The 20,666-nt window shown below is 39.8% G+C and overlaps 1 protein-coding gene across 3 annotated transcripts in view; it reads right to left on the bottom strand.

Annotated features, from left to right (window-relative positions):
- Positions 1-20,666, bottom strand: part of EDA2R (ectodysplasin A2 receptor) — a 98,643-nt gene that overhangs the window by 69,687 nt on the left and 8,290 nt on the right. For all 3 annotated transcript variants that reach the window (XR_011446147.1, XR_011446146.1, XM_070290267.1), the window contains exon 2: positions 12,222-12,318. Coding sequence is in view for 1 of the 3 variants with exons in the window: in XM_070290267.1 (XP_070146368.1) it covers positions 12,222-12,308 (87 nt within the window). In the remaining 2 variants the exon portion in view is untranslated. The remainder of the gene's footprint in view (positions 1-12,221; positions 12,319-20,666) is intronic.

The following is a 20,666-nucleotide window of genomic DNA, read 5'->3' on the forward strand; positions in this document are numbered from 1 at the left end:
CTATGAGGCCACTATCACCCTAATACCAAAACCAGACAAAGATCACACACACACACACACACACACAAATTACAGGCTAATGTCACTGTTGAACATAGATGAAAAAATCATCAACTAAATTCTAGCAAACAGAATTCAATAACATATTAAAAAGATCATACATCATGATCAGGTGGGCTTTACTGCAGGGATGCATGGATTCTTCTATATATGCAAATCAAACACTGTGATATGCCATGCTAATAAACTGAAAGATAAAACCAAGATGATCATCTTAGTAGAGGAAGACTTTGACAAAATTCAATACCCATTATGATAAATACTCTCCAGAAAGTAGGCACGGAAGAAACATACCTCAACATATTAGAGACCATATACAACAAACACATAGCAAACACTATCCTCAATGGTGAAAAACTGAAAGCATTTCCTCTAAAATCAAGATGAAGGAGCCACTCTCACCACGACTATTCAACATAGTTTTGGAAGCCATAGCCACAGCAGTCAGAGAATTAAAGAAATAAAAGGAGTTCAGATTGGAAAAGAAGCAAAACTTCCATTGTTTGCAGATTACATGATTCTCTACACAGAAAACCTTAACGACACCACCAGACGATTACTAGAGCTAATTAATGAACGTAGTAAGGTCATAGAATATAAAATTAATACACAGAAATCTCTTGCATTCCTATATACTGACAATGAAAAATCAGAAAGAGAAATTAAGGAAACAATCTCATTCACCATTGCAACAAAATGAATAAAATACTTAGGAATAAATTTACCTAAAGAGAACACCTATATGCAGAAAACTATAAGACACTGATAAAAAAAATCAAAGATGACACAAACAAATAGAGAGACACACCATGTTCTTGGACTGGAAGTATCAATATAATGAAAATGACTATACTACCCAAAGCAATCCATAGACTCAATGCAACCCCTATCAAACTATGCCTGTACTTCTCACAGAACTAGAACAAATAATTTCACAATTTGTATGGAAATGCAAAACACCTTGAATAGCCAAAGCAATTTGAGAAAGAAGAACTGAGCTAGAGCAATCAACCTTCCTGATTTCAGACTATACTACAAAGCTAAAATCATCAAGATAGTATAGTACTGGCAAAACCCAGAAACATGCACCAGTGGAACAAGATAGAAAACCCAAAGATAAATCCATACACCTATGGACACCTTACCTTTGACAAATGAGGCAAAAAAAAAAAATACACTGGAGAAAATAGTGTCTTCAACAAGTGTTGCTGGGAAAATTGGTCAACGATGTATAAAAGAATGAAATTAGAACATTTCCTAACATCATACACAAAAATAAACTCAAAATGGATTAAACATCTAAATGTAAGACCAAAAACTATACAGGCAGAACACTCTCTGACATAAATCAACACAAGATCCTATATGACCCACCTCTTAGAGTAATGGAAATAAAAACAAAAATAAACAAATGGAACCTAATTAAAAGCTTTTGCAAAATGAATGAAAACTGTAAGCACAGTGAAAAGACAACCCTCAGAATGGGAGAAAATAATAGCAAATAAAACAAGTGACAAAGAGTTAATCTCCAAAATGTACAAACAGCTCATGTACCTCAATACCAGAAAAACAAACAATCCAATCAAAAAGAGGGCAGAGGATCTAAACGGACATGTCTCCAAAGAAGACATACACATGAAAAGATGCTCAACAGCACTCATTATTAGAGAAATGCAAATCAAAACTACAATGCGTTATCATTTCCCAAATGCCAACAGAGGTCCCTATAGTCAAATTATGTTTTTTTTTTTTTTCCAGTAGTCATGTATGTATGTGAGAACTGGATCATAAAGAAGGTTCAGCACTGAAAAACTGATGCTTTCAAACTGTGGGGCTTGAGAAGACTCTTGAAAATCACTTGGACTGCAAGGAGATCAAACCAGTCAACCCTAAAGGAAATCAACCCAGAATATTCATTGGAAGGAGTGATGCTAAAGCTGAAACTCCAAAATTCTGGCCACCTGATGTGAAGAGCCGACTCATTGGAAAAGACCCTGATGCTGGAAAGCCTGAGGGCAGGAGGAAAAAGGGGCGACAGAGAATGAGATGATTGGATAGCACCACCGACTCAATGGACTTGAGTTTGAGCATAGTCTGGGAGTTGAAGGACAGGGAAGCCCGGTGTGCTGCAATTCATGGGATCACAGAGTCAGACACGACTTAACAAACAACAATATCATCTCATACTGGGCAGAATGCCACCATCAGAAAATCTACAAACAATAAATGTTGAGAGGGAGTGGAGAAAAGGGAACACTCTTACACTGTAGGTGGAAATGAAAATTGATACAACCACTATGGAGTACAGTATGGAGATTCCTTGAAAAACTAGGAATAAAACTACCATGTGCCCAGCAATCCCAGTACTGGGCATATACCTTGAGGAAACCATAACTGAAAAAGACACATGTATCCCAATGTTCATATGGAAGCAACCTAGATGTCCATCATCAAATGAATGGATAATGAAGTTATGGTGCATATACACAAAGGAGTATTCAGTTCAGTTCAGTTCAGTCACTCGGTTGTGTCCAACTCTTTGCAATCCCGTGAATTGCAGCATGCCAGGCCTCACTGTCCATCACCAACTCCCGGAGTTCACTCAGACACATGTCCATCGAGTCAGTGATGCTATCCAGCCATCTCATCCTCTGTCGTCCCCTTCTCCTCCTGCCCCCAATCCCTCCCAGCATCACAGTCTTTTCCAATGAGTCAACTCTTTGCATGAGGTGGCCAAAGTACTGGAGTTTCAGCTTTAGCATCATTCCTTCCAAAGAACTAGTCAACTATAAAAAAGAACACATTTGAGTCAGTTCTAATGAGGTGGAAGAACATAGAGACTATTATACAGAGTGAAGTAAGGCAGAAAGAGAAAGACAAATATCATATATTAACGCACATATATGAAATCTTGAAAGATGGTACTGACAATCCTATGTGCAGCGCAACAAAGGAGACATAACATAAAGATGACACTTTTGGACACAATGGGAGGCGAGGTGGGATGATTTGAGAAAATAGCACTCAAATATACACATTCAGTTCAGTTCAGTTCAGTCGCTCAGTCGTGTCCGACTCTTTGCAACCCCATGAATCACAGCACGCCAGGCCTCCCTGTCCATCACCAACTCCTGGAGTTCACTCAGATTCACGTCCATGAAGTCAGTGATGCCATCCAGCCATCTCATCCTCTGTCGTCCCCTTCTTCTCCTGCCCCCAATCCCTCCCAGCATCAGAGTCTTTTCCAATGAGTCAACTCTGCACATGAGGTGGCCAAAGTACTGGAGTTTAAGCTTTAGCATCAGTCCTTCCAAAGAAGTCCTAGGGTTGATCTCCTTCAGAATGGACTGGTTGAATCTCCTTGCAGTCCAAGGGACTCTCAAGAGTCTTCTCCAACACCACAGTTCAAAAGCATCAGTTCTTCGGTGCTCAGCCTTCTTCACAGTCCAACTCTCACATCCATACATGACTACTGGAAAAATCATAGCCTTGACTAGACAGACCTTAGTCGGCAAAGTAATGTCTCTGCTTTTGAATGTGCTATCTAGGTTGGTCATAACTTTTCTTCCAAGGAGTAAGTGTCTTTTAGTTTCATGGCTGCAATCACCATCTGCAGTGATTTTGGAGCCCCCAAAAATAAAGTCTGACACTTTACCAAATGTGAAATAGATAGCCAGGGGGAGTTTCATCTATGATGCAGGGGATCCAAAGCTGGTGCTCTGTAACAACCTGAAGGCGGGTGGGTAAGGAAGCAGTTGGAAGGGAGGTTTAGGAGGGCAACGATACACATATGCCTATGGCCAATTCATGCTGATGTATGACAGAGGCCATTACAACATTGTAAATTAATTATCCTACAATTAAAATAAATTAATTAATTTGAAAAAGAATTTCTTAAATAGAAGTTTCATTTATTAAGAAATTAAAAGGGAAGAAAGTATCATGAAAAATTTATATTGAAAATTTTGTTTTCTAATGGGGAAACAAAGAAAACATGTTCAAATGATCATGTCCTCCCAAATTCTTTTCCTGCTAACTAGTTTTATAACAAGAAAAATATTGATCTTCTTAATTAATTTTACTAAGCTAGCACAGTTCTGATATAAATTTTGAGGCACAAGGGCTTCCCTGGTGCCTCAGACTATAAAGAATCTGTCTGCAATGCAGGAGTCCTGGGTTCGATCCCTGGGTTGGGAAGATCCCCTGGAGAAGAGACTAGCTAACCACTCCAGTATTCTTACCTGGAGAATTCCATGGATAGTGGGGCCTGGCAGGCTACCATCCATGGGGTCACAAAGAGTCATACACGACTGAGCAAGTAACACTTTTACTTCATTTTCAGCATAGTTCTGATATCAATTTTGATGCTGATAGTGTGCTTATTTATTATGCTGCTACTGCTAAGTCGCTTCAGTCATGTCCAACTCTGTGCGACCCAAAGACAGCAGCCCACCAGGCTCCCCCGTCCCTGGGATTCTCCAGGCAAGAACACTGGGGTGGGTTGCCATTTCCTTCTCCAATGCATGAAAGTGAAAAGTGAAAGTGAAGTCACTCAATCGTGTCCGACTCTTCAAGACCCCATGGACTGCAGCCTACCAGGCTCCTCCATCCATGGGATTTTCCAGGCAAGAGTACTAGAGTGGGTTGCCATTGCCTTCTCCAACTTATTTATTATACTTATTTATAAATAAGAGTGCTGCTGCTGCTGCTGCTGCTAAGTCGCTTTAGTTGTGTCTGACTCTGTGCAACCCCAGAGATGGCAGCTCACCAGGCTCCGCCATCCCTGCGATTCTCCAGGCAAGAACACTAGAGTGGGTTGTCATTTCCTTCTCCAATGCATGAAAGTGAAAAGTGAAAGAAGTCGCTCAGTCGTGTCCAACTCTTAGCGACTCCATGAACTGCAGCCTACCAGGCTCCTCCGTCCATGGGATTTTCCAATACTTATTTATTATAAATAAAATATTAACTTCTAAAACATAAGAGGGCATTTAACCCAAAATCACAATAAAAAATGCCTTATCCTGGGGATGGAAGATATTTTAATTTTGGAATTTATTAATATAGGTTATCAAATTAATATATCAATGATATATTCATTAAATAGTCAAGAGATAATGACAAAATGAAATAAAATTAAAACCAATTTTGATTTTTAAAAATATTATACATTATATAAAAGAGTTTTAAAATACTCCATATTCTGCTATATGAATTTCTAGTCAGGTGCCCTACTTGAATGAAGAATGAATGATAAACAGTGAGTAGAATAAGAAAACAAAAATTCAGAAACAGTTTACAACACTGCAAATAAACAAACACCAAAAGATGATATTTTCTCCTATCAAATAAAAAAAGGAAAAACAAACAAACAAAGTCCTCTCATGTTAGTAATTTAATGTGACAAAGGAAGACATAAAATAGATGATAGCCACATACATTATTTATGCTTGGTTAGGTTTCTGGGATATAAGAACTCCATTCACTATTGAAAATAATTGTAATTATAGTGGAAATTAGTAAAATAAAGAAAAAAAGTGTTATCTGCTAATGTATTACAAGAATCTTAAAACTGAATGCATTATTTAGCTTGATCATTTTACTTCTAAAAATGTCCTGCTGGAAGAGTGTTGCTCTTCTCTAAAGATTTATTTACAATGATGTTTACAGTTCATCCTGAAGAAGGAAATGGCAACCAATTCTAGTATTCTTACATGGAGAAGTCCATGGACAGAGGAGCTTGGTGGGTTACAGACCATGGGGTCACAAAGAGTTGGACACGACAGAGTGACTAACACTTTACAGTTCATATGAGTGAACTTAAAAACTAAATAAAATAAATTATAAAAATAAGATTGTGTCAGATGCTGTTAGCTTCTTATCCAAAATTCATTGCTCATTTTCTTCCTTATTAACATAACATTTATTTCATTCTGGGTGGTAAAGTGACCAGTCTCAAGAACTGATTCTTAATTGGTCTTATTCTGTTGTGGCAATCTCATTTTTGTTTGCCAAGTACTCATGTCCTAGCATCAGATGCAATTTTGAGATACTTATAATGCCCAACTCTGGTTAATATGATACAAAAGATTCAAAAGGAAACCTGTTGGGGAGTTTCTAGGAAAATGTGTGTGTGTGCTAAGTCTCTTCAGTCGTGTCCAACTTTTTGTGATCCTATGGACTATAGCTCACCAGGCTCCTCTCTGTCCATGGTGTTCTCCAGGCAAGAATACTGGAGTGGGTTGCGATGCTCTTCTCCAGGGGATCTTCTCAACCCAGGGATCAAACCTGTGTCTCTTCTGTCTCCTGCATTAGGCAAGAACGTTCTTTACCACTAGTGCCACCTTCTCCCCTTACAATATTAAGCTGCTTTTTCCCCTGCCCCTTCTTCCTAACTTTGACTATGATGTAAGGATGTAATGCTTTCAGTTATGGTAACAACCAAAGGACCACAAGAATGAGGAAAAATTAGCAAGGTGCTTAGGATGTTGACAACATTCTGCCCAACCAACACCAAGTTTTCTTGCTTTCAGATTTCATTACGTAAGTAAACGTGTTTATGGTTCAAGTCAGTGTTAAGTTTTATGTTATTTTTTTTTGTCTTCTCATAAAAGACTTTTATTTTATTTTTTTGGTTTTTTTAAAAATTTATTTATTTTTCTAATTTTAAAATCTTTAATTCTTACATGCGTTCCCAAACATGACCCCCCCTCCCACCTCCCTCCCCACAACACCTCTCTGGGTCATCCCCATGCACCAGTTTTATGTTATTTTTAACTTAGTACATCCTAACTGAATAAAAGATTAATTTGCCCACAGCAAAGCTGGGACTCAAATCCATGTGCATCTGCCTCATGTTTATTTTTACCGAACCATTGTGACTTTAAGCAAGACACATATCCTCTTTGAGTCTTAGTTTCATCATCTAAAATGGGGTTTATAATACCTTCTTGGTGGGAATGACAGCCAAATGAGATAATGCACATGAAAGCTCTTTACAAAGCACAGGCTGCTATACAAGCACAAGCTATTTATATGTAAAGTTGTTGGAAGAACACAGTATTGCCGTTAATTCATTTTTTTTTTCTGAGCTTTATAGTAGTGCTAAACAAATTACAACCAAAGAGATGCTTAGACAAATATACATTTCATCATGGGCTACTTTTAGAGAGTTTGGTAACAAATAACAGTTTGACAGAAAGACCTGTTTTTTTCCCCTTGAAGAAGTTGAGGTTTTGTAAATATGGGTGACTTTAAAGGTAATGGCCATGTACATGACAGGAATACATCTAATACCTTGTTCTTATAAAAGTGCTGAGACTTTTGATTATGAAGATCAATGTGATATTTAAAATAGATTTTTGTCAAACCAAGTAGCTTATTCCATTGGGTCCATCCTAATGTCCAGCATGACCGAACTCTTGGTGATCATTCCTTGGTCTTGGGATCCCTTATAAACCATGTGGGTACCCCACTGTGGTATAGAATGTTATGTGTAGAGGAGTTAAAATTAGAATTAGTGCTTTTTTCTTGATATCACTGGGCCTTAGTCTTTATTTGCAAAATAGGTAGAAAAGAGGCAGGCTAAATAATTACTACATTTTGTTTCAGTCAGGGGATCATGCCACTCTCCAACCTGTGAAGTGAAGTGATAGTTGCTCAGTTGTGTCCGACTCTTTCGTGACTCTTGGACTGTAGTCTGCCAGGCTTTTTGTCCACGAAATTCTTCAGGCAAGATTACTAAAGTGGGTTGCCTTTCCCTTTTCCATAGGATCTTCCTGATCCAAGGATCAAACCGGGGCCTCATGCATTGCAGGCAGATTATATACCATCTGAGCTACCAGGGACGCTCAAACCTAAAGCTCTCTGAAGGATTCCTGGTGCACTTAAAAAAAAGTTTCTCATCATAAACTTGAAGAGTCCCCATGATTTGGCCAATATCTCTCTCCAAGACCTCATTATGTACTACTCTGTCTCTCACCCAACAATCATCAGCTGTACTTATATTCTTCCTCTTCTTTGAACATTCCTAGTTCACTCTCATCTTGGAACTCTGCACTAGTTCTATCCTCTTCCCAGAAGGCACCTCCTTAAAAAGGCATTCCTGTACTACATGATAGGAGCTAAACATAGGAGTCACTCTGTATAAGATCACTGTAATTTAATTCTTATCATACTTCCATATCTATGTATGTATCTTATTCACTGTTTCACTAATTGACCTATGACTGATTCATGTGGAGGTTTGACAGAAAACAGCAAAATTCTGTAAAGCAATTATCCTTCAATAAAAAATAAATAAATTTAGAAAAAAAAAGGTAAGGTTGGTGAAGGCAAAAAAAAATTGTTTTGCCACATCCACAGTGCCTAAAACCATGCCTGCCAGTTTATAGGTGTTTAAACTATTCCCCCCCCCGCCGGCAAAAAATGCAAACAGGCAAAATGGTTGTTTGAGGAGGCCTTACAATCACTGAGAAAGGAAGAGAAGCACAAAGCAAAGAATAAAGAGAAAAATATGCCCAACTGAATGCAGAGTTTCAGAAAATGGCAAGGAGAGATAAAAAAGACTTTTTAAGTGAACAATGCAAAGAAACAGAGAAAACAACAGAATTGGAAAGAGTAGAGATCTCTTCAAGAAAATTAGAGATACCAAGGGAATATTTAATGCAAGTGTTAGTCACTCAGTCATGTCTGGCTCTTTGCAACCCCATGGACTGTAGCCTACCAGATTCTTCTGTCCATGAGATTCTTCAGGCAAGAATACTGGAGTGGGTTGCCATTCCCTTCTCCAAAGATGGACACAATAAAGGACAGAAATGGTATGGACCTCAGAGCAGCAGAAGAGATTAAGAAGAGGTGGCAAGAAAACACAGAAGAACTATACAGAAAAGGTCTTAATGACTTGGATAACCGCAATGGTGTGACCACTCACCTACAGCCAGAGATCCTAGATTGTGAAGTCAAGTAGGCCTTAGGAAGCATTAGTAGAAACAAATCTAGTGGAGGTGATGGAATTCCAGTGGAGCTATTTCAAATCCTGAAAGATGATGCCATTAAAGTGCTACACTTAATATGCCAGCAACTTGGGAAAACCCAGCACTGTCCGCTGGACTGGAAAAGGTCAGTTTTCATTCCAATCACAAAGAAGGGCGATGTGAAAGAATGTTCAAACTACCACACAATTGCACTCGTTTCACATGCTAGCATGGTGATGCTCAAAATAATTCAAGCTAGGCCCCAACAATACAACTGATAACTCCCAAATGTACAAGATGGATTTAGAAAAGCCAGAGGAACCAGAGACCAAATTGCCAACCTCTGTTGGATCATGGAAAGAGCAAGGAAATCTAGAAAAACATCTACTTCTGCTTCATTGACTATACTAAAGCCTTTGACTGTGTGGATCACAACAAACTGTGGAAAATTCTTAAAGAGATGAGAGTACCACACCACCTTACTTGCCTCCTGAAAAACCTGTATGCAGACCAAAAAGCAACAGCTAGAACCGGACATGGAACAATGAACTCGTTCCAAATAGGGAAAGAACTATGTCAAGGCTGTATATTGTCACCCAGCTTATTTAACTTATATACGGTCAGTTCAGTTCAGTCACTTAGTCATGTTGAACTCTTTGCAACCTCATGGAATGCAGCATGCCAGGGTTTCCTGTCCATCATCAACTTCCAGAGCTTGCTCAAACTCATGTCCACTGAGTCAGTGATGCCATCCAACCATCTCATCCTCTGTTGCCCCCTTCTCCTCCTGCCTTCAATCTTTCCTAGCATCACAGTCTTTGCTAATGAGTTAGTCCTTCCCATTAGGTGCCCAAAGTACATCATGTGTACAGATATACAGAGTGCATCATGTGAAATGTTGGGCTGGATGAAGCTCAAGCTGGAATCAAAATTACCAAGAGAAATACCAATACCCTCAGATATGCAGATGACACAACCCTAATGGCAGAAAGCAGAGAGGAACTAAATAGCCTCTTGATGAAAATGAAAGAGGACAGTGAAAACGCTGGCTTAAAACTCAGCATTCAAAAAACTAAGATCATACCATCCAGTCCCACTCAGTTCAGTTCAGTTCAGTTCAGTCGCTCAGTAGTGTCCGACTCTTTGCGACCCCATGAATCGCAGCACGCCAGGCCTCCCTGTCCATCACCAACTTGCGGAGTTCACTCAGACTCACATCCATCGAGTCGGTGGTGCCATCCAGCCATCCCATCATCCGCCATCCCCTTTTCCTCCTGCTCCCAATCCCTCCCAGCATCAAAGTCTTTTCCAATGAGTCAACTCTTCGCATGAGGTGGCCAAAGTACTGGAGTTTCAGCTTTAGCATCAGGCCTTCCAGAGAACACCCAGGACTGATCTCCTTTAGAATGGACTCGTTGGGTCTCCTTGCAGTCCAAGGGACTCTCAAGAGTCTTCTCCAAAATCACAGTTCAAAAGCATCAATTCTTTGGTGCTCAGCTTTCTTCACAGTCCAACTCTCACATCCATACATGACTACTAGAAAAATCATAGCCTTGACTAGACGGACCTTAGTCGGCAAAGTAATGTCTCTGCTTTTGAATATGCTATCTAGGTTGGTCATAACTTTTCTTCCAAGGAGTAAGCATCTTTTAATTTCATGGCTGCAATCACCATCTGCAGTGATTTTGGAGCCCAGAAAAATAAAGTCTGATACTGTTTCCACTGTTTCTCCATACATTTCCCATGAAGTGATGGGACCATATGTCATAATCTTCATTTTCTGAATGTTGAGCTTTAAGCCAACTTTTTCACTCTCCTCTTTCACTTTCATCAAGAGGCTTTTTAGTTCTTCTTCACTCCAGTCCTATTACTTCATGTCAAATAGATGGAGAAACAATGAAAACAGTGACATACTTTATATTCTTGGGTTCCAAAATCACTGTGGACAGTGACTGCAGAAATTAAAAGACGTTTGCTCCTTGGAAGAAAAGCTATGACAAACCTAGCCAGCATATTATAAAGCAGAGATGCCACTTTGCTGATTAGGTTCATATAGTCAAATCTGTTTTTTTTTTTTTCCCCAGTAGTCATGTATGGATGTGAGCATTGGACCATAAAGAAGCCTGAGCACTGAAGACTTGATGCTTCTGCACTGTGGTGTTGGCAAAGACTCATGAGAGTCCCTTGGACAGCAAGGAGATCAAACCAGTCAACCTTAAAGGAAATCAACCCTGAATATTCACTGGAAGGACTGATGCTGAAGCTCCAATAATTTGGCCACCTGATGTGAAGAGTCCACTCATTGTAAAAGACCTTGATGCTGGGAAAGATTGAGGGTAGGAGAAGAATGGGGTGACAGAGGATGAGATGTTTGGATGGCATCATTGGCTCAATGGGTATGAGTTTGAGCAAACTCAGGAGATAGTGAAGGATAGGGATATGGAAGCTTGGTGTGCTGTAGTCTATGGGGTCGCAAAGAGTAGGACATGACCTAGCAACTGAATAACAATGAACAAAACCAGTGATTGCTAAATTAACAGACAACTGCAGAAAATATGTGATTGTGAAAAAAAATTGCTGGCTGTCTGCTCCCAAACTTTGTGTCCCAAACTTCAGTCTCAATTTAATACCAACCTCAGTTTCTGGGACTAACAGGGACCTGAAGCAGAAACAATTAAGCAGCTCTACAAATCAGGATTGAATATAAAATTCCTGCCTTGTGGGTTGTTTTGTTACCAACTGGGATTCTAGTCCCTTCCTAGTTCCCCCATCTTTCAGTTTCCTCAGTGGCCCAGTCTCTCTATACAGAGGCCACATTTCAGCCTACTCAGTTCTTCTCTCTTTTCCATTCCCAAGACTTGATAGCTGGCCCCTGAACCCCAAATGAGTGGATCTTGCTTTAGTTGACATATATCCATAATACTTAACAGCCTTCTTAAGCTTTTGCATTATATATCTCTTGAGATACTCCATTATCTCATGGAATCCTCCCCTGCCTCTGATGCTGCCAGGTTGAATTCTTAATGGAACTGTGACTGCTATTATCATAATCTTTGGATTTCATATGCTTTATATGCTAAACCTATTAGCCACAGATAGGGTCGACTCTCCTAATCTTGGACTTTCTTGGTTGCCAGTCTGCTTTTCTAGGATGTAACAGAAATAAGTATCCTGACCAGGGGTACTTACCTTGGAGAGCTCTTGTCCAGGTCCACACAGTTGGCAAGTGACACACCGTCCCCATTGGTCCCAGTACTCATTTTCTTGGCAATCCATGGTGGGAAGGCTGTGGGCACAGAATACAATTATGGGACAAATGGAAAGGATCTCAAGGCAAGTAGTGGCTTCAATCTCAATTTGTTTATGGACTTCTTGTCTATGGACCTGGGTTAGAAGGTTTGAGGAAGCCAACTCAAAACAGCTAATACCTATATAGCACTAACCATGTGCCAAGAATTCTTAAAAATGGTTTAAATGTAATAATTCAAGCTTTAAAACAACCATATCATGAATTATTATTAGCCTAATTTTGAATGTGTGAAAAATGAGGCATAAAGACCAAGGAATTCACCAATGTTCATACAGTTAGTGGCTGTAACACTTGCTGAACTGGAAAGAAAATGATAAGACAAGAAGCTGGTATCTGCCTAGGAATGAGTATAGCCAAAATCTCTCATATGTTACCAGCTATTAACAGTTTTGAAAGCACTTTCATACTCATTATATTTGATCCACACAACACCCATGTTGTAAGCAATATTATCCCTTTGTGGATGAGAAAGCTAAAGGATGGTTCTCTTTTGCCAAAACTGTCTCAAGTACCTTTGAAGACAACTAGCTGTTATTGCTTCTGTCCTTGGAAGCATGGGAGGGGAGAATGATCCAGCATGAAGAAATGTCCTGGTACATTAAAGTGCAGAGAAAAGGGAACACTACTGAGATAACAGTTCTCAGAATACAAATGGTATAAGGCACTGGCATTAACATTGGTCAAAGAGTTGGGAGATATTGGTTCTATCCTGATACAGGTTTGTTTAGGACTAATAAGTTTCCTCAGGATATGGGACTTCCAGGGTTGAACCTAGGACAGTCTCAGGTAAACTGGGATGGTTGGTCAACTTACTTGGATCTTCTTTCAATCTATGATTCTGTATGAGTCCCTTTACTTTTTCTGGCTTCAGTTACTTAATCTGAAGAAAGGGGTTGGTACATTCCTTGCCTACCTTATATAGTCCTTGGAATGATTAAAGGAACTAAGGTCCATCAAAGCATTCTGAAGGATTTGGGAAGTTATACAAAATAAGATAGAGTTGAGTATACAGAGAGGTAATTTTCTACAAAGATGAATTTTAATGTAAGTAACTGATACATTGTTCGAAGAGAAAGGTGGGGTGAGGTTCTTTTGTTCACTCCTTAACCTCATACCACGGTGAACTTCAGGTGGTTTCTCAAAGTATATAAAATTCTAAATGTGTACTTCCAGTCAGAAGAGAGGGGAGTGTGTATGTATACCTTGTGCTAGATACCATCATTCCTCCCTTCAAAAGTCCCCAGTAGCAATGGAGTAAGTTTTCCTGTCTGGCATTCTTGCTTGAATGTACCTTTTCCCACGATCAACTGGGCCATTTTTTCCCATTTCTTCATTAAGAAGAAAGTAGGCTACAAAACCCATTTTTTACATAAGCTTAAGATGCTCCCGTCTGTTGTTTTTATTACTGACCCATAGTGTCAGCCTCAGTAGGCACACTCCCCTCCCTACCCCACATCGTGTCATTAGGAACAAGAACTATCAGTGGTCTCACAGCTATCATGACAAAAGAATTAAGTGTCATGGGCACAGGGCCAGAATACTGGTCTGGGCAACTCCCCTGTATCCTCTTCTTGCCCACAAAAACAGAAAATCATTGGCAGGAGCCAAAGAGCCCTTAAGATAAGCTCCCAATATAGGCATCTGAAATCTCCATAGCATCTGTTTCTGCCCTTTGGGTGTCTGAGACACTCTATTATATTTGGTATCCAGAGCCCCTTCCATCTAATAAATGTCATGTGGAATGAATCTTAACATGTCCCTCTAACCTTGGCTTTGAGACCTGTGAATAGGCAAGTTAGGTGTATGGCCAAATCCCCATATCAGGCTCCAGGGAATGAACATAGGCCTTTTTTTTCCTTCTATTTTGTCAAACTGTTTATCCCAAGCAAGCAAATTAAACTGTCTTTCACAATAAGTTTAACAAATTACCTTTTTTAAAGGGAAGCCGCAATGACTGATCTGTTCTGAAGAAGTCATGGTTATGAGTAACATTGTCTAGTAATGGTTAAATTATTACCAAGGGACAAACTCAGGCCTATGTCAAGTTCTTCCCTGTGGTCAGCAGTGTCCTGTTGTAGATGTACTGCCTTTTTATTTTAAGAGAAGGTAAGAGAGAATAATTAAGTTTTGAGAAAATCAGAGCTACTCTGATGTGTCCTATAACTGCAGCTAGACACTCTTCCAAAGTATCCCAGAAGATACATCTGAATCCTCCAAACTGCTGTATAAGTCAGCAACATAGATGGATCTATAAAATTTTGACATATGTATGGATGTGTGCTAAGTCACTTCAGTCGTCACTGACTCTTTGCAATCCCATGGACTATAGCCCACCAGGCCCCTCTGTCTCTGGTATTCTCCAGACAATAATACTGGAGTGGGTTGCCATGTCCTCCTTCAGGGGATTGTCATGAACCAGGAATATAACCCGCAGCTCCTGTGTCTCCTGCATCGCAGGCAGATTCTTTACCATTGAGCCACCGGGGAATATACACATACAAATGCTTTCAGATAAAGATACAAAACCTTTTCATTACCTCAGCAGACTCTCTCATCCCCCTTCCCAGTCAATGCCATTTCCTTCTCTGAAGTAATTTCTATTCTGACTTCTATCACCATTATTAGTTTAACCTGTCCTTGAATGTCATGTAAATTTGATTCATATGAGAGCCCTCTTTTGTTTCTGGCTTTCTTTATTCAATACAACATCTGTGAGATTTACCCATAACATGTATAGCAACATTTATTCCTTCTTTTATTATTATTATTTTTATTATTTTTAATTTTACTTTATTTTACTTAACAATACTGTATTGGCTTTGCCATACATCAACATGAATCTTCCATGGGTGTACACATGTTCCCAATCCTGTACTCTCCTCCCACCTCCCTCCCCATACCATCTCTCTGGGTCATCCCAGCGCAACAGCCCCAAGCACCCTGTATCCTGCATCAAACCTAGACTGGGGATTCGTTTCTTATATGATATTATACATGTTTCAATGCCATTCTCCCAAATCATCCCACCCTCTCCCTCTCCCACAGAATCCAAAAGACTGTTCTACACATCTGTGTCTCTTTTGCTGTCTCGCATACAGGGTTATCATTACCATCTTTCTAAATTCCATATATATGTGTTAGTATACTGTATCGGTGTTTTTCTTTCTGGCTTACTTCACTCTGTATAATAAGCTCCAGTTTCATCCACCTCATTAGAACTGATTCAAATGTATTCTTTTTAATGGCTGAGTAATACTCCGAACATTTATTCCTTACCACTGCCGTGTTTGAATGAACTCCGGGTGTTGGTGATGGACAGGGAGGCCTGGTGTGCTGCGATTCATTGGGTTGCAAAGAGTCAGACATGACTGAGTGATTGAACTGAACTGAACTGAACTGAACTGAGGGAAGGAGAGAATGTGAAATAACTACTTAATGGGTACTGTCTGGAACTAGATAGTAGTGATGGTTGTGTGATTTGGTGAACATGTTAAAAAAAACAGTGAACTGTACACTTTCAGTTCAGTTCAGTTCAGTCGCTCAGTCGTGTCTGACTCTGCGACCCCATGAATCGCAGCACGCCAGGCCTCCCTGTCCATCACCAACTCTCGGAGTTCACTCAGATTCACATCCATCGAGTCAGTGATTCCATCCAGCCATCTCATCCTCTGTTGTCCCCTTCTCGTTCTGCCCACAATCCCTCCCAGCATCAGATTCTTTTCCAGTGAGTCAACTCTTTGCATGAGGTGGCCAATGTACAGAATGGACTGGTTGGATCTTCTTGCAGTCCAAGGGACTCTAAAGAGTCTTCTCCAAGTGAAGTTTATGACATGAGAATTATATTGCATAAACAAACCTAGTTCTTCAGCATTTCCTTTAATACCTTGAACTACCCTATATTATTCTATTAGACAATGCTTGTTATTCCCCAAATTAAAATTTAAAAACTTATTATGAATATTCTTATATATGCCTCCAAATGACTTTTTAATGCAAATTTATCTATTAAGTGCTGTTTGGGTTATTGATTGAGTTTAACCAGAGGGGCTGACAAGTGGTAAGATGACTAGAGTATTTCCTTATTTTGTCTGTCTCTGTCATGTGACTGTTCACCCTGTCTATCCTTTTGTCCTGATCCTGTTCCATTTGAAAAAAATAACCTAGAAAAATAAGAATGCAAGTTGACAGGGAAAAGGGTAAGCAATGAGGCTGACATTAATAGTAATTCCCACATGAGCTCATGGTGCCCTGAAAAATTGATGTTGCCAAGTTTCTGCTGATATTAGGTACTTAAACTACTGCCAGTGCAGCTGCCTTTGGCCACAGCTTGTGACTGCTGTTCTTCTCAACTTGCACATGCCTGTGGGATGAAACGTGCTTTCTCTATCTAGGACGGGTGGGCAAAACAGGATGACAGGTCTAAATTAAGAACTCAGGACTTCATGGAAGATATTTGCCTTGCCTGGGCTGTGCAGGAGATGTGAGATTAAAGAGGATGAGGAAGACAGCAGGTGGTCCATGCCCTGCCCATTCCTCTCCTTGTGAGCCTACCCAGGCACCCACATGCAGGGGACTGGCAAAAATCAAAGTAGTTGCTCAGTGTGGGCTTGAGAATAGTAATTTCTTTGAAAATCAAGCTTCTAATCTATGCAATGCCTTCATTATTTCCAGATGTTTGGCCTATAATCCAGATGTTGTTTCATCACTTGGTGCTGGCTCTCAGCCCTCTCTTTCTTGGCATGGCTCAGGGCCACTTCTATCCCAGCTTTCTCTTGCCCATAATCTGCTTCCAAACTATCAAACCTCTTATCTTCTTTCTGCCCACATATTTGTGAATTCTGCATTCCTCAGAATGGTGAGTGCTCCCAGGTCTAGCTCTGCTGTCAAAAGTGTATTCTTCCCCACTGCTGGACTCAAGGTCCCCAATCATACCATGAGGATTTGGTCAAATCTTTTACTAGTGATTCTCACCTAGTGCATCTTGGGAACTCCAAAAAACACATATATTTGGTTTGCATTTCTGAGATTCTGATGTATTTGGAATTTTTAAAAGTTCAGGAGGTGATTCTCACGTACAGCCAACTTTTTTTTTTATTTTTTTTTTACTTTATTTTGCTTTACAATACTGTATTGGTTTTGCCATACATTGACATGAATCCACCACGGGTGTACATGCGATCCCAAACACGAATCCCCCTCCCACCTCCCTCCCCACAACATCCCTCTGGGTCATCCTCGTGCACCAGCCCCAAGCATGCTGTATCCTGCATTGGACATAGACTGGTGATTCAATTCTTACATGATAGTATACATGTTTCAATACCATTCTCCCCAATCATCCCACCCTCTCTCTCTCCCTCTGAGTCCAAAAGTCCGCTATACACATCTGTGTCTTTTTTGCTGTCTTGCATACAGGGTCACCATTGCCATCTTTCTAAATTCCATATATATGTGTTAATATACTGTATTGGTGTTTTTCTTTCTGGCTTACTTCACTCTGTATAATTGGCCAACTTTGAAAGTCATTGTTTGTTTTTTTCTGTTTTGGTTCCTTAACTCACCTTGTGCAATCTGAGTTCCCCAACCAGGGATCAAACCCAGGCCTCCAGCAGTGGAAGTTCAGAATCCTAACCACTGGATAGTCAAGGAATTCCCTGAAAATCATTATTTTAAGGCTCTTTTTGGCTCTTGTACATTTTGCCTGAATATTAGATGCAGTCATAAAAAGGACTTTATGTTCCATCACATTTAGAGGGAAGTTGATGAGGGAGTAACTTGAGGCCTACTCATTTTTTACTGGAAAGAATAAGTGATAGTGTGACATTGGCTGAGGGTGGAATGATTCTTTTAAAACACGTTAAACCATGTCACTTCCAACCTCAAAATGCATTGATGGCTTTCCCTACTCAATAAAACTAAAGTCCTCATAATGGCCAATGAGGCTTTAGGTGATCTTCCTACCTCCTCATCACCTCTTTGATCCCATAATCTACTCTTCTTCCTAATATTCTCTTAACTCAAACCATGCCAATCTCCTTGCTCTTCCTGAAACTAACCTGAAAATACTCCCACCTTAAGGCCTTTCACACTCACTGTTCCCTTAGTCAGGATTGTGTTCCCCTAGATATCTACATTGCTACTTTCCTCACCTTCTTCAGTTCTTTGATCTTATAATATCTTCTTAGGGAGGCTTTTCTAACCACCCTATTAAAACTTCAACTTCCCATCATATTCCCTATGTCCTTCTCCTGTTTCATTCTGCTCAATTGCACTTATGACCATCTAACACATTTTATATCTTATTTATTTGTTTATTTATTGCTTATTTTTAACCCAACTAAAATGTAAGCACCATGAGATCATGGTCGTTGTGTTTAGTACTTCATCCCCTATGCCTAGAACATGCCTGGCATACAGTAGGGACTAAATAAATATTTGCTGGATGAGTGAATGGTAAAATATTTACAAAAAATGTTAACAATCTTCTGGCCTAGTGAACGGTTTCACAATTGGAAAGGGTTTCATACCAGTTAGCTCAATAGTTTCTTCCAATAACTCTGAGAATAAGCCATGCATTGTTATCACCAATTAATGGATTTTTAAAACAGAGGCTTAAAGAGAAAAAAAGTACCTCAAATACACCAAGAACCATACAAAAAAGATCTTCATGACCCAGATGACCAAGATGGTGTGATCACTCACCTAGAGCCAGACATCCTGGAATGTGAAGTCATGTGGGCCTTAGGAAACATCACTATGAACAAAGCTAGTAGAAGTGATGGAATTCCAGTTGAGCTATTTCAAATCCTAAAAGATGATGCTGTGAAAGTTCTGCACTCAGTATGCCAGCAATTTTGGAAAACTCAGCAGTGGTCATAGGACTGGAAAAGGTCAGTTTTCATTTCAAACACAAAGAAGAGCAATGCCAAAGAATGTTCAAACACAATTGTACTCATCTCACATGCTAGCAAAGTAATGTTCAAAATTCTCCAAGCCAGGCTTCTAGGGTATGTGAACTGTGAACTTCCAGATTTTCAAGCTGGATTTAGAAAAGGCAGAGGAACCAGAGATCAAATTGCCAACAAATCGTTGGCAATTGTTGATCCATCAAATTGTTGAATCATTGAAAAAGCAAGAGAGTTCCAAAAAAAATATATCTACTTCTGCTTTATTAACTACACCGAAGACTTTGATTGTGTGGATCATAAGAAATTGTGGAAAATTCCTAAAGAGATGGGAATACCAGACCACCTTACCTGCCTCCTGAGAAATCTGTATGCAGGTCAAGAAGCAACAGTTAGAAATGGACATGGAACAACAGACTGGTTCCAAATCAGGAAAGGAATATGTCAAGGCTGTATATTGTCACCCTGCTTATTTAACTTATATGTATTATTTAACTTATTTAACTTATAAGGAGAGTATATGATGCAAAATGCCGGGCTGGATGAAGTACAAGCTGGAATCAAGATTGCTGGGAGAAATATCAATAACCTCAGATATGTAAATGATACCACCCTTAAGGCAGAAAGTGAAGAACTAGAGAGTCTCTTGATGAGAGTGAAAGAGGAGAGTGAAAACGTTGGTTTAGAACTCAACATTTAGAAAACTAAGATCATGGCATTCGGTCCCATCACTTCATGGCAAGTAGATTGAGAAACACTGGAAACAGTGAGAGACTTTATTTTGGGGGGCTCCAAAATCACTAAAGATGGTGAGTGCAGCCATGAAATTAAAAGACACTTGCTCCTTGGAAGAAAAGTTATGATCAACCGAGATAGCATATTAAAAAGCAGAGACATTACTTTGCCAACAAATTCTGTCTAATCAAAGCTATGGTTTTTCCAGTAGTCATGTATGGATGTGACTATAAAGAAAGCTGAACACTGAAGAATAGATGCTTTTGAACTGTGGTGTTGGAGAAGACTCTTGAGAGTCCCTTGGACTGCAAGGAGGTCAAACTAGTTAATCCTAAAGGAAATCAGTCCTGAGCATTCATTGGAAGGACTGATGCTGAATCTGAAACTCCAATACTTTGGCCACCTGATGGGAAGAACTGACTCATTGGAAAAGACTCTGATGCTGGGAAAGATTGAAGGCGGGAGGAGAAGGGGACGACAGAGGATGAGATGGTTGGGTGGTATCACCGACTCAATGGATATGAGTTTGAACAAGCTCTGGGAGTTGGTGATGGACAGGGAAGCTTGGCCTGCTGCAGTCCTTGAGGTTGCAAAGAGTCAGACATGACTGAGCACCTTAACTGAATTGAAATTTCTTTAACTAGCATTAAACAAAGCCAGGATTCACAGGTAATGGTTTTTTCA

The sequence above is a fragment of the Ovis canadensis genome, chromosome X (genome assembly GCF_042477335.2).
Source record: "Ovis canadensis isolate MfBH-ARS-UI-01 breed Bighorn chromosome X, ARS-UI_OviCan_v2, whole genome shotgun sequence".
NCBI lineage: Eukaryota > Metazoa > Chordata > Mammalia > Artiodactyla > Bovidae > Ovis > Ovis canadensis.